The sequence below is a fragment of the Opisthocomus hoazin genome, chromosome 1, assembly GCF_030867145.1.
Source record: "Opisthocomus hoazin isolate bOpiHoa1 chromosome 1, bOpiHoa1.hap1, whole genome shotgun sequence".
Taxonomy (NCBI): Eukaryota; Metazoa; Chordata; class Aves; order Opisthocomiformes; family Opisthocomidae; genus Opisthocomus; species Opisthocomus hoazin.
The window spans coordinates 72,640,650-72,653,812 of record NC_134414.1 but is presented as its reverse complement, the minus strand read 5'-3'; the positions used below and the strand labels follow the sequence as shown (position 1 = coordinate 72,653,812).

The 13,163-nt window shown below is 45.9% G+C and overlaps 1 protein-coding gene across 1 annotated transcript in view; it reads left to right on the top strand.

Annotated features, from left to right (window-relative positions):
* The window catches only part of SH3RF3 (SH3 domain containing ring finger 3), a 259,661-nt gene that overhangs the window by 210,744 nt on the left and 35,754 nt on the right, over positions 1-13,163 (top strand). The window contains exons 6-8 of the mRNA XM_075425598.1: positions 3,407-3,577; positions 6,900-7,150; positions 11,043-11,347. Coding sequence (XP_075281713.1) covers positions 3,407-3,577; positions 6,900-7,150; positions 11,043-11,347 — 727 coding nt within the window. The remainder of the gene's footprint in view (positions 1-3,406; positions 3,578-6,899; positions 7,151-11,042; positions 11,348-13,163) is intronic.

The following is a 13,163-nucleotide window of genomic DNA, read 5'->3' as shown; positions in this document are numbered from 1 at the left end:
AAAGAAGGTCTGAATTCACAAACAAAATCCTAAAATAACATAGCAAATCTGCTTTAAGGAGTATAGCGGAGTTGGAACAGAACCAAAACAAATTTGTTCTTGGCTACTAAGGTGAGATCTTCACACCTGAGAGGTACCACACATCACTGAGAGGTCTCATCATCACCCCATGGTCACCCTGCACAGCCTGTGTGGCACATAGTGGGTCACAAATTTATTAACGTTGCCCAGACTAGGAAGCAGTAACTGGCAGTGTTTCCAGTATTTAGTTGCTGAATCAGGACCTTTTCCAGCTCTCTAGCAATATCCCTGCCTCCATGCCTCAGAAAGCCTCTGCTTCTACCTCCCATGCTTCTGCTGTCATCTCCCCCATGAAGCAATCTCATAATCCAGTCTGTCATTCTGCATTTACAAGACAAGTTCCAGTCAAAGAGGAAGCATTATCTGAAAGCTGTAGCGAAACTGGGGAGGCACAGCCCTAGACAGAGCCCTAGGGCTTCTGCATTATAAGTAGAGACATAGGCAGCTCCCCAAGGCCAAGAACATGAGCTACCCTCTTGCTTAGGCCTTTTCTTAGGGAACACTTTTTAAAGAGTTTGGCTTCCTCTAGGTACTGCTCCCTAACCCTTAGCCCCACTGTTTCATGTAGTCCAGAATAATTTGCAATTACATTTTGTAAGATTTCAGATTATTATTTTAACAGTTTCTCCTCGGTTGTAGAGAGTTTGCTGATGAAGTTTCACACCTAAACTCTAGAGAACGGTGAAACATATCCAAGCCCAAAGGCTTTGGCTTAAGGCAAAATTAGTATCAGCAAATGGGGCGACTAGCCCTGATCCCTTGCCAGAGGAAAAGCCCAGAAATGCTTTTTTGGGAGGGAAGCTGCCTGCACTCCAGTTGTTTTCAGCCATGTGTGACAGTAGGTGTGCCGCCAACTCTCGGGCGTATGCCTCTCCCCATGGGGCGAGCACGCCAGGCATGGCCAGGCAGCCGACCCAGGCTGGGCCTGTCACTGGGTTTGGAGAAGCCCCTTCCTCTTTGCAGACTAGTAGAGGAAACCCCCAGGGATGGTCATCTCACTGCCCCACATAGGTGGTGGGATCACCGGTCAATGAAGAATCACCTCCATTGTCCCAGTGTCATGCTATGCGGTTATCACACGCAAGTTTTCATCAGTTTAGCGATACAGAGACCAGTCAGTTTTGGCGTGGAGTCCAGGCTGGTCTGATGTACACCTTATTTTAGTCTCTGCAAGGATTTTGATCCTCTCCAGAGGATGTTTAGGCTCATTGTGATACTGGCTATTCGGGCTTACTGGAGGCTGAGTTGGGAGAATTTACAGGGAGGAACAGAAAGAAACTAGTAGGAGAGCTGGAGACAGCTGCAAGGGAAAGAAGCCTGTGGTCCACTTAGGGTAATTTTCCCTGCACCTTCTTCCAGCATCTCAGCCTGTAAATTACGTTATCATATGTAGTCCCTTGGGGAATGGGCTAAGTAAGCCTATCTAAAATGCTCTGTCCTTGAACTCCCGCTTAACCTATACCTTCTGAATGTGAGCCCTCTGTAAGCAGCAACTTAGAAAGAGGTAGTCAATGCCACACTTTCTGCTCCCCTGAGTGAATGCAGTCTTGGCACTTTCCGTTACGTCCTAGCAGAGCACTGTGTTGAAGGATTAGCACTGAAGCATGCAACCTTATTTCATGTCAGGGTGATGCATTTTAGTGTTCTTCAGTTCATACATAGCCTCATGTTCTCCATGAGGTGAACAGCTACAGACCTGCTCAGGGTCACCTGTTTATATAGGCTAAACAAAGGATGTGCAGGATGGTTTCTCCCATCTGTTGACTAATGAAATACAGTTTCTGATTAGGTCTTTGTACCCCATGCACGTGGTAAACAGAGCCAGGCGCATCAGCCCAAGGATGCCCCAAGGAGCTGTTACCAAATATTTCATATTCTGCTCATTACTGCTGTTTATTTACTGCCTTCAGAATAAAAATAAGGAAATCTACTGGTACCATAAAGGAGTAGAATCAGGAAAACTAACAGGATTTATTCCTCAATTATATTTCCTGGAGAGCAGAAGTAAAAAGCCATGTATCATTTTTATTGGCTGCAAGTCTACAATCACAATGGTTATAGTTTTTATTATTTCTCTGGTTTGCTGCTGTAAGGTGGGCAGCAAGCCTCTTCTCACCTACCTCTGAGCCTAAGAGCATTCTGCTGCACTTTGTAGTGTAAATGTACTTTCCATAAGTTTTTCCCCATTTGCCCTAATCTCTCTGCACTGTCAGTAAGGCACAAAGAGCAAAAAACTCAAGAAGGCACAGCCTTAATCAAGAATTACCAGAAATCCCTTTTTGCACTTGTAGAAAGGTGACAATACCAAAATAAAATTTCTGTTTGCAAAGAAGTGTTGTTCTGTGTGTGCATTCTTGCTATCCTATACCAACTTTCCATTATTCCCCTAAGTGCAAGCAATCATTCTTAATTTTCAACAAGGATCTCTCTAAACAGAGGCAATACCTTTAGGGACTTTAAGTTGTAGTCATTTCACAACACTAGACACATCCCTGAAGTAGTAACGGAAGAACGAAAGAGAGATAAAAAGAAAGATTCTAAACAAAGGGCATAAATAAAAGCTGTAATTAAATAAATAAGAAGTTCTACATATTGGGTCCTGGATTATAGATTTATTGGAACACTTGCATACAAAACATCCAAAGCCAAATTCTACCCCTTTTTTTACTTAAACAAAAATCCCCTTGCAGAATTTGGCCCTCTGTCACTTTTTGTTTTACTGACGTAATACAAGAATTACCATACTGAATCAGAACAGTTTGATGTGTTGTTTCTAAAACTGGCCAACATAAATGACATCAAGAAAGCTGCAAGAAAAGCTGCCTTAAATTTTTATAGAGTAGTCTACCCGTAAGAAAAGTTTTCCTGAAAATAAATAGTAAAGGCGGCTCTGACCCTGAAGCATATGAATGTATACTTCATCCAGATGTTAGATTTTGAAACGCCTTCCCATGCAAGTCCTGGTTACTCTGGCTGTCTCTGTAATTGCCTTGCCCTTCTGAAATTGCTGCTAAATTTTTAACTTCAGCACTGCTTTGTGGCAGTGTTTTGCTTTGGTTGTGCCCTGGGCAAGAAGTATGTCCTATTAATTTCTAAATTACCCCCTGACTTTAATCTGATTAGTTATTCCTGTATTGTCTTAGCATCCACTTGATCTTGTCTCTGCCATTCCTTGTTTGGTGTGCTGTAGTGATGTCCCTTTTTAACCACCATTTCTGAGCAGCGTTTCTGTTCACTTTCTGCTCTGCGGGGCTGGAGTCAAAGCGGGACAGGTGGTGGTTGACGTCAGCTGTGTGCTTTCTTCTTGTGTGACCTCTCCCCGCAGCTACCTAGCCCTGTACGCCTACAAGCCTCAGAAGAATGATGAGCTGGAGCTCCGCAAAGGTGAGATGTACCGGGTCATTGAGAAGTGCCAGGATGGCTGGTTCAAGGGGACGTCGCTGAGGAGTGGGATGTCTGGCGTCTTCCCAGGCAACTACGTGACGCCTGTTTCAAGGTGAGGACCGCTGGCCAAGGCAGATATACCTGAGCTGGGGCTGAGAGGGATTCTGCATCTGGAGGGTGCTGAAAACAACGTAGCTCTGCTTTGAAATCACATTCCCCTTGCAGAAATTGTCTGGTGGCGTTGCAGACTTGGGTAATGAAACTTGCTGTATGTAGCATTGGAGTTATCTATGTTCTCAGAAGACTTCACTAGTTGTGTTAGATGATGACATTTACAACTTCTGACTTCACATAGTCTGATGAGCCCAGGTTTTACTATTGTAATGGATCTGTTGGCTAAGGATTTTTTTATTGTTATAAAACTACTGGTCATGTAATGGGGATAAATAAAATAAGGAATGCTTGTGTCTTGCTTTTCAGTAGCTCCTCATGTAGATTTTGTTTTTCTTAAATCAAAGGTCTTGGATCATTTGAATCAAGACAAATGTTTGAACTGTTAAATTCAGAAACAGTAGGAAAGTTCAGTGAATTGTCTGATTTTAGCTACCTGTGTCTTAGTTGCAGAAGAGGAGAAAAGGAAAGAACAGCATGTTTGCAGAGGAATGCCATTTATCAGAGTTCAGTATTGGACAACACCAAATCAAAGGATGTTTCTGAGCTAGAGTCCAGTCTGAAAGAGTCCGCAAGCTGAGGAGAAAGTTCATCAGTGTGTCCTAGACTGTTTTGGCCCATGTGCTCCTTGCAGGTGGATGTTGCCGTGTGTGCGCCCATATCTGCTGTAGAGCAACCATGCGTTTGCAGGTTGAACTCACCCACCTCACACGCTCTCAGTCTCTCCTCCCACATGCACGCAGTCTCCACCATCTTTCACCCCTCTCCAGAGAAAGGCACCTCACAACTCAGACACTGTTGCTCTTGCAAAATTTATCCCCGTTTGTGCCATCTTCAGTGTATGTCAAGTTTGTAGTGTGCGGACTGAGCAAGACCAAAAGTTAAGAGCAGATTAGAAGATGATAACTAAGCCTGCTGACAGTCCTAATATTGCATTTCAGTCAAAAAACCCACATTAATTCATGGGGTCTTCACTGTTCATTAACGTAAATGTGTTTACCTGATTTTATGGAGCCCCTTGGCTGCCTTCACTCCTTGCCTTTTCAGTTCTTAATTAGTAAAGAAGTTTCTGCTGAAGTGTTGGTGATCTGAATCAGCAAGACTTTATTAAATGCAGCATGTCACAGCTAGAACAAGACAGAGAGAAGTGCTAAAGGGCAAAAGTGCCTTCCACAAAACTCAAAAGCAGCTTTCTGATTGTATTTATGAACCTGTGAGCTAATTAAGTCCCTGTGTAAATCACCCTAGGTGAACGGGAACATTGGAGCAAGAAAAATCCAAGAGCAACAAAATCTCCTATTTGCTTCACTTTCAACTCACTTTGTTCCCCTTTGACAGCAAAGCAGAGGATTAGCTCCATACATGTTTTTCTGCCACTCCCTACAAAACCCAAGAAAAAGAAGGTGCCCATGAATTTAATAACACTGAATTAGATTTACAAGCTGCCAAAGCACATGTGTGAGCAGAGCATGGTGGAAAAAGGACAAGACCCTTCGGAGGGAGAGACAGGCACAGGGCAGCAGAGGAAATTTGCCACATCCATCGTCTGTCCAGCTCTGTAGGAGTCGCAGGTAGTTTCTGTACCTGCCGGTGTGCACATTTGCCTGAACGCAGCTCTCAGTGGGCCATTAGGTGTGCTTTTCTGGCAAACTCAATCTAGTGCAGATGGCCAAGCCAGCTCCAGCTGAACCTTGCTGCTACCCTGCCAGCTCTTCACAGCAGAAGACAGTCAAGATTTCCATCTGGTGGGATTCCCAGTTTTTCCCTACCTGGAGGCAGATGAAAAAAACTGAAGGGAAAAAAAAAAAAAAGCAAACTAGATTCATTTAACAAAATGTAATCCAGGCAAACCTTGTACGGTGAGATAAGGATTTTGTGACACCACAGTGCTGTTTCTCCTCCTGTGATTTTTGGGGGAGCCAGGATTGGGCAGAGGGGGTGGCTATCTGTTGCACTTTTGGACCATATCTTCTAGCCTGTGTTTTGATCTTTTTCTATCAGAGTTTCACTCTTTTGGCTCTTCCCCTTTCCACTCTTATCTTTGGGTTATTTCTTCTGTCTTTTTTGTCCTCTGAATTGGGCCAGATTGTTCAGCATAGTTCTTCCTTCTACTCTTCTCCTCTCTGTGTTCCCACACAACGATTTTGGGCCCCAGAAGTTCTCCCAGTCCCACCTACCATAGGTTGATCTTGTACCCGTACTGTTATCCTGTCCTCCCTTTCAAACCCCTGCATTGTCTCATTTCCATTTCCTCCACCATGCTTTGTTCTGCATGATATCCCCACTGCTGTCCTTTCCTGGAGGAGGACCTTGGCAGATGGAGCAGCCCAGGAGAGTACAGCGCAGAATGATCCCTCTGTTTCATGGCATCTACTACGGGGGAAGGAAATTACTCAGGAACCTGAGTAAGAAACTCAAAGAGCAAGCTGCTGAGGAGCAGTTGAGTGTGTCCATTGGTGTCCTGCCTTCCTCCTCAGTGTCCACCTGTGCTGGTCAGAGAGTTTCTAGCTAGGTAAGAGGACCAAAACTTGCTCTGGGCTGAACTCATTGCATGGGAGAAAGAACCTCGTTCCTTCCCTCTGAGGTCCAGCCACTCAGATGAAACACAAACTGTGCATACAGTTTAAGTGAGCAGTGAAAGGGGGGTCAATTATTGTTTGGATCTCCTTTTCAGTTAAGTCAGATGCAGTCCCTTACCTTTTGCATTTCCTTAGCAAGTCTAAACTAGGGCTGGTTACATCAGTAGGGTAAGTGTTCAGCCAAGCCAAGCCCTGCCAAGCCTGCTGCTTTTCAGTCCCCTTCAAGAGCCACGCATAGATTTGGTGTTATCCATCTTTTTCTCTCCCTGTGGGGCTGTATGCAGGTTTGGTCCTAAAAAAAGGTCTCTGAGTCTGTTTTAATTAGCACTCCATTAGTGCCTGTAAAATAGCCTCTGGCACACGAAATGACATTTGGGAGATATCCATTTCTTCTGAATTTAGATTTGTGATTTTACTAGAAACTATTTAGACAGAAATGTAGCTTCAGAAAAAAAGTGATGAAAAAAATTACCTTGTCCATTTTTACCCTGCACTTCTTCCTACAGGATAAAGGGATGAAAATGTCCTCCAGCATGCTTACGACTATGTCCTATAAATATGTATCCATATGTCGGTTTACTTTAACACCTTGAACGACCTAAGTAACTGGATGTGCCTATCGGCATTGTGGCTGGGTCGCGGGGTCTCTGCCGCATGCTTATGCTGTGCCTTATCTCCGTGCAGGGTGCCGGTGGGAGCTGGGCAGCCCAGGAACAGCGGAGCCGGGGGAGCTCCGGCAACGAAAGGAGCCCCAGGAGCCATCCACCCCATCGGGGCCAGTCACACCAACGCCGCCACGGCTGTCAGACCGGTTGTTCCTATCACTGCGCCTCAGACGCATCCCCAGCTACAGGCGGCCTCTCCGCAGCTGAATAACTGCTTGAGGTATTCAGCTCAGCAGCCGGGCAGCCAGACCCGCGCCGCCATGCAGATGGGTACGTGCCTTTCGCCCTGGGCCGGCAGGATTGATGCCGTACCCCTCGAGCCCAAACCTCTCCAATCTGCCCGTCCCCGCAGCTTGCTTTCTTGTTTTAGTCACAGCTCGGTCAATGCGGAATAGAGTAGGTTTTATTTGCTTGTAATATTTATGGGCTTCTATTGATCTCTGGGAACCACGTTGTGTTTATCAGATTGTTCTGTTGCTACAGCTGAAATAGATTATAGTGTTTACAAATATTTATACAATTTATCTGAGTGAAAGCAAGCACCCTGCATACTGAGGAGATTAACAGTTGTGAGTCCAGTTGGCTCGCTGACGGAAAAATACTGCCCTTATCGCAGAGCAAGTAATACACAACTTAAAATTAAGAAGCATTTCATTGGGCTTCGGGGATGAAAGGTATTTATTAGGCAGAACGGGACCCGGTGTTAGTGATAAAGCAAAAGATCAGAAAAATACTGCCACCTTTTTGAAAGGAGAATAAGCGCTTCTCACACCAGGGGGCCTCTGTTCTTTCTAAGTTCCCTTTCTGATGTACAGCACAATTTTCTAGAGTACAATTTATTCCCCTTTTCCTGATGTTAAAACAGCTCTGATGTTGAATAAAGTAAAAGTAAATCCTGTGGTGGAACTTTACAGCAAAATTTAAAACATTTTGTTTCTTATATTTTATAGGGATGTGAGCCATTGTGATTACAAAGGCAGATCAGTAAGGACTAGGACTGCTGGAAACTGAGGTCTTAGATACAAAACAGGGCAGGCACAAATGAGAAATACACTGTGGTCTGAGTCATGGATTCATACCTTTTGAAGCCAGAAGGCACCATTATGACCATCTAATCTCACCTCCTACGCAGTCCAGACCAAAAGGAAGAAAATGTAATCAAATACATGTGTATCTGAATCTCGCACAACGCAGACTCCTCTGCTCAACAGTGGCAGGACTTCACACAGCATCCATGTCACACAGGGGAATAATCAGTTTATCCTCTTTTTGTCTAGTTCAGAAAGTGCTGCTTCCCCCTCAAGTCACACCCTTCTAAAAGCTCTTCTCCCACAGCGCAAAGGCAGAAATGTCCCCTCTTGGGCAAGGCCCTCAGGAAGCGTTCATTCGGGTGCTCCTGGTGCCTCATGTGCCCATGCCACCAGGCAGACGGACTCTCCTGAAACAGGTGGCAGATCATTCTGCCCCACACACCTGGAATGCCCCACACCTTTCTTCCACGGCACTGCTATGCTACACCTCCAGCAGCTTCTTTGATTGAAGATTGCTCCTCCAGGTCACTCTGACATCTTAACATGCCAAGGAGTTGGCAGGCAGGGTGATGCAGGGACCACAGCGCTGCTCCAAAACCTCATAAGCAGAGAGTTCTCCAGCCCTTCCAGAAGGTTCATGAGATTGTTGATTTAATAAACCTTTGCAAGGATAAAGGAATTTTTTCATAGTTATCAGTATTTTTCTCCATAATGGATGTCCTCACCAGTATCCTGTGGACCAGATCCCCTCGAAAGGTCTCTTTAGTCCTACAGGCCAGGGCAACGCACAATGACTTTTTGGAAAAGCCTTCCAAGAGAGGCAAGCTGGCACAGTATTCAAATCACGTTTCTGTTGGCTTGCAATATACATGAGTAACAAATCAATTTTGCACAAGGCCACTAATGTAGGAATACACCCTAAATGAAATATGAGTGGTGTAGAACAAAAATAGCCTTCAGTGAGCATTGCTAATTAATAGCATGTTTGATGCAGCACAGTCCAGATCCAGAGATCCCTGAGCAAAGGCATACATTGTAACAGTAAGCAGATGAAATTACAGGATAAAATGTGAGAGCTCTGCTCAGAGTTGATTTTTCTCAGGCCATTTGTTTTACTGTTTCTCATGTTTTCTGTTTCCTTTGTGTCTGGAAGCACCGAATCCTATATGAAAGAAGTGAGGTACCTAATATGATTATCAAATCAGTTTTCTGCATCCAGGTACATGCAGTGAAATTCCATTATTGTGCTTTTCCTCTAAATTTAGGAAAGCCATTGCTCCCTACAACCAGCAGTTCAAAAGCTTGACTCTGCAAGCTTAACCATCCTGGAAAATTAGATTTCTGGCAGGAGTGGTTGCTCATCACATAGGTTCCAAAATGGGAAAATCAGAAGGAGGGAATCACTTCAAGATAACCAGCGATGCCTTGTCTGGCTCTCTGGAAAGGAATTTCACTTTCTAATATAGTTCTTGGTAATCCAGGCACGGGGAAATGGCAATTAATAGTAAGAACAGTCTTGAAGGTGTCTGTAATAAAAACTTTTAGACCCTTCATCGTGCTGCATGGTAAAATCACATCAAGTTCAAGACTGGTTAATGATAGTTTGGTTGATTTGCTATGAGCAACATTAATAAAAAGAGATATTATTGAGTCAAGGAGTTACTGTGGGAGGGACAATCATGTAGACTTTGGAGGTGCTAATCTGATGATCACTGCCCCATCATGTTCAATATCACTTTGGATAACAGGGCATAAGGCTGGGGGATGAATTTCCCTCCTGGCAAGAATGCTCAGCTGCTGTAGGGAGTATGATTCATGGCACTGCTTATTGTTTCAGTCCCTGGTAATGGGTGCTGCTGTTAACCATAGAAACAGAAAACAGTGGTTTGAGTTGTTATAGCATTGTTGTTTAGTTATAGATTGATTTTCACATCCCAGGTGAATGCTTTGACCGGAATAGAAGCTATTGTGGGGTGGGTGAGTGGGTTGTGCTCAGAAAAATGTTCAAAGGTTAAAATTTTGCACTGAGGCAGAACTAAACCAGATTATGAAACCTTGAAATTGTTTGTGAAATAGGCATTTTCCAGCCAGTCCTACTATTGAATTGTTCAAGTGAGGGAATGTCTGAGTGTGGACTTGGCTTCTGGTCTGTATGTAGGTTCCACCTAAGCAATCAGCCAACCTGGAAGTCAAAGGCAACATCATTGTGGAAATGTACCTGGAGCCTTGTCACACTTTTTGCAACATGAGGCATGCCACAGGCTCCCGAATCCCTTGGAGAGCTGACCTCAGCAGTGCGTCATGGTCACCATTAAACAGACAAGCGCTAATTCACGGTTCCCCGTGCTTGTAGGCAGGGTCTGCTCAGCAGGGCCAGCAGGACTAAAAGGTATGGCGTACTCCCTTAGGGACTTTGCTGGCAGAGAGGAGGCTGAGTTCAGAAATCCTCTGGTGGGTTTCTGCTTAAGTTTTCTTGTGTAGCACAGTGCTGTGCTGTTGATCATTTTGTTAAGGCTGAAACAAGAGACCTTCCTTTGTAATCGCCGTCTGCAAGGTCAGCTGGGATCATCTGGGCTAACCCTTGAGGTCCCATGCTGTGTTGTTCCAGAACCTATCAGGTTAAGAGGGGAGCCTGAAGGTTTGGAAAACAGCTTGGCTGGAACGAGATAAGGTATTTTAAAAACACAGTAGGCTTGCTGTTGATTTCCAAGCATGGGCAGGGATGGTCAGGCCATTGCCCCGTCACATCACCAGCGAGGACTGGCCATTTTGCTGACTGCAGACAGGACTTTTGCAACCATGAGGGGCATTTCTAGGATTTAGCCGTAAACACTTGCAGGCCAAGATATCCTGGGGTAAGGTTAAGAGCTCAACTCTCCGTCGGGCCTTGGCGCCTCGTGACAGTGATGGCCACTGAAGGGCCAGGTCTGGCAGGCTGCCCAGGGCAGTGGTGGAGTCACCATCCCTGGAGGTGTTCAAAAAACGTGTAGACATGGCACTTCGGGACAAGGTTTAGCAGGTGTGGTGGTGGTGGGTTGACGGTTGGACTTCATGATCTTGCAGTCTTTTCCAGCCTTAGTGATTCCATGATTCTATGGGGGGCTTAACTGTGCTCTGTCCTCCCTCTGCAGCTCACCCCCCGGTGCCAGCCCCGGACCGCCCCACCGCCACGGTGTCGCCGCTGCGGACGCCTAGTTCGCCCTCCCGCCTGCCAGCGGCAGCCATCCGGCCTCACCCCGCCGTCTCCCCGCAGCACGGCCACCAGCCACCCACCCCGGGAGCCCGGCCCCTCATCCCCCTCACCTCCGCCGCCGCCGCCATCACACCGCCCAACGTTAGTGCTGCCCACCTCAACGGTGAGGTGGTCAGCGGGCCCCTGGCTGGCCCTGTCACCCCCGGCCCCACCAGCAAGGCTGAGGAGAGGAAGAACGAGAAGGTAAGGGCTGCTGCCAGCCTGGGCATCCTCGTGTCACAATATTTTCACGCTTCATCCTTTCCCCGCACTGGCTCTGGTGCTGTTCTTGCGTTACCCACTCACAGGTGGGACACAAGGTTGAGCCACTAATGGGATGAATTTGGGTGTTTCTTCCAACAGTGGGCATCCAAATCTCACAAATTTGCAGTGGCACGGATAGACATGATAGCCTGACCGTGGTCATCAAAATCAGACAGCCAGGTCAGAAGCCATCGGCCTCTCTATGTGGAAGAAGCTGCTGCCGGTACCAGTGCCGGGGTGGGTGCCTTGGGCACAGGAAAGCACTGGATCGCAGGTGGCAGGAGCTGTTTTACTGCTCCAGAAACATCTCAGTTTCTTGCATAAACTTTCTTTGCAGTGACACAGCCAGATGGGCAGAAGGGAATTAAATACAGTTTGTTGGGGCATACTTATGGTGCACTGTAGGTTCAATCACTTAGGAGCAGGCAGTGGGACCAATAGACCAATGCCTGTCCCTTGTGCACCTTGCTAAGGAAAGCCAGTGTGGAAAGCTGCTTTAAGCGCCTAGCCCTTCAGGTTCTTGGCAAATATTTTTCTTTCACCAGATGTTTACATTGTGTTCCCATTTATCAATGCTAAGAGTTATCTGTACTGCCTAGCAGAGTCCACTGATGTAAACTGCCTGCTGGAAGCAAGCTCCTGATCTGTATCTGAGTAGGGGAAAGAGATGTGGGGGCTTGCTTTTTCTTTGGACCTGCAAAAAATCCTTTCCATACATTTCCCAAGCTTTTCTGTGGTGACAGGCACATATGGGGTAAACATTTGCTTTGTACAATGCTGAGATTGCAGGTGGAAGTTATAAATGCATATAAATGTCTCAAGGGTGGATGTCAGGAGGATGGGGCCAGACTCTTTTCAGTGGTTCCCAGCAACAGGACAAGGGGCAATGGGCACAAACTGAAGCAGAGGAAGTTCCATCTGAACAGGAGGAAGAACTTCTTCCCTCTGAGGGTGACGGAGCACTGGAACAGGCTGCCCAGGGAGGTGGTGGAGTCTCCTTCTCTGGAGATATTCAAGACCCGCCTGGTCAAGGTCCTGTGCAGCCTGCTGTAGGTGACCCTGCTTTGGCAGGGTGATTGGACCAGATGACCCACAGAGGTCCCTTCCAACCCCGAACATTCTGTGATTCTGTCTCACGTGTGGTCAGGGTCACAAATAACTCCTAGTTCCACAAGATGAGGAATACAAATTTTAAAATCCTTTCCTTAATCCTGTCTTGAATTTTCTCTGAGTGCATTTAAATGGAAGAAGAAGGCTGTAGAACTTCTGCCCTGGACATGAAATTTCAGTACTTGTTTACAAAGAATAACTTCCAACTGTGCATCGGGGACTGCATGCTGTGCAAGCAGAACAATACCTGCTAGTTCTGCAAGCTGAAGGAACTGTGTGGTATTTGGCAGAAGGTGGGAGATCTGCACGTTACCTCAGAGCTTTGCATACTGGCGCATTTATTACCGCCTAAAAGATATTGTGCTGTTCTTTAGGTCCTCATATTTTAATTCATGTGGGACAGCACACTGAAATTTCCTAGGCAAAATTATATTGAGTCCCTCCCTAAGATACTGGTTAATCTTTCCCAAGCAGTTACAGCTTTAAGTTACTGATTTTTGATGCAGGAAATTGAATTTATGGGGGTTTTTGAGCTCCATGGGGGAAGGGGAGAAGCAAATAATAGACTGCATCATTGCAATGAGCATTGCCAAAGACCAGTTCAGCACCTGGGAAGTATCAGAGAGAAGTGACAGTAAAAATTTTC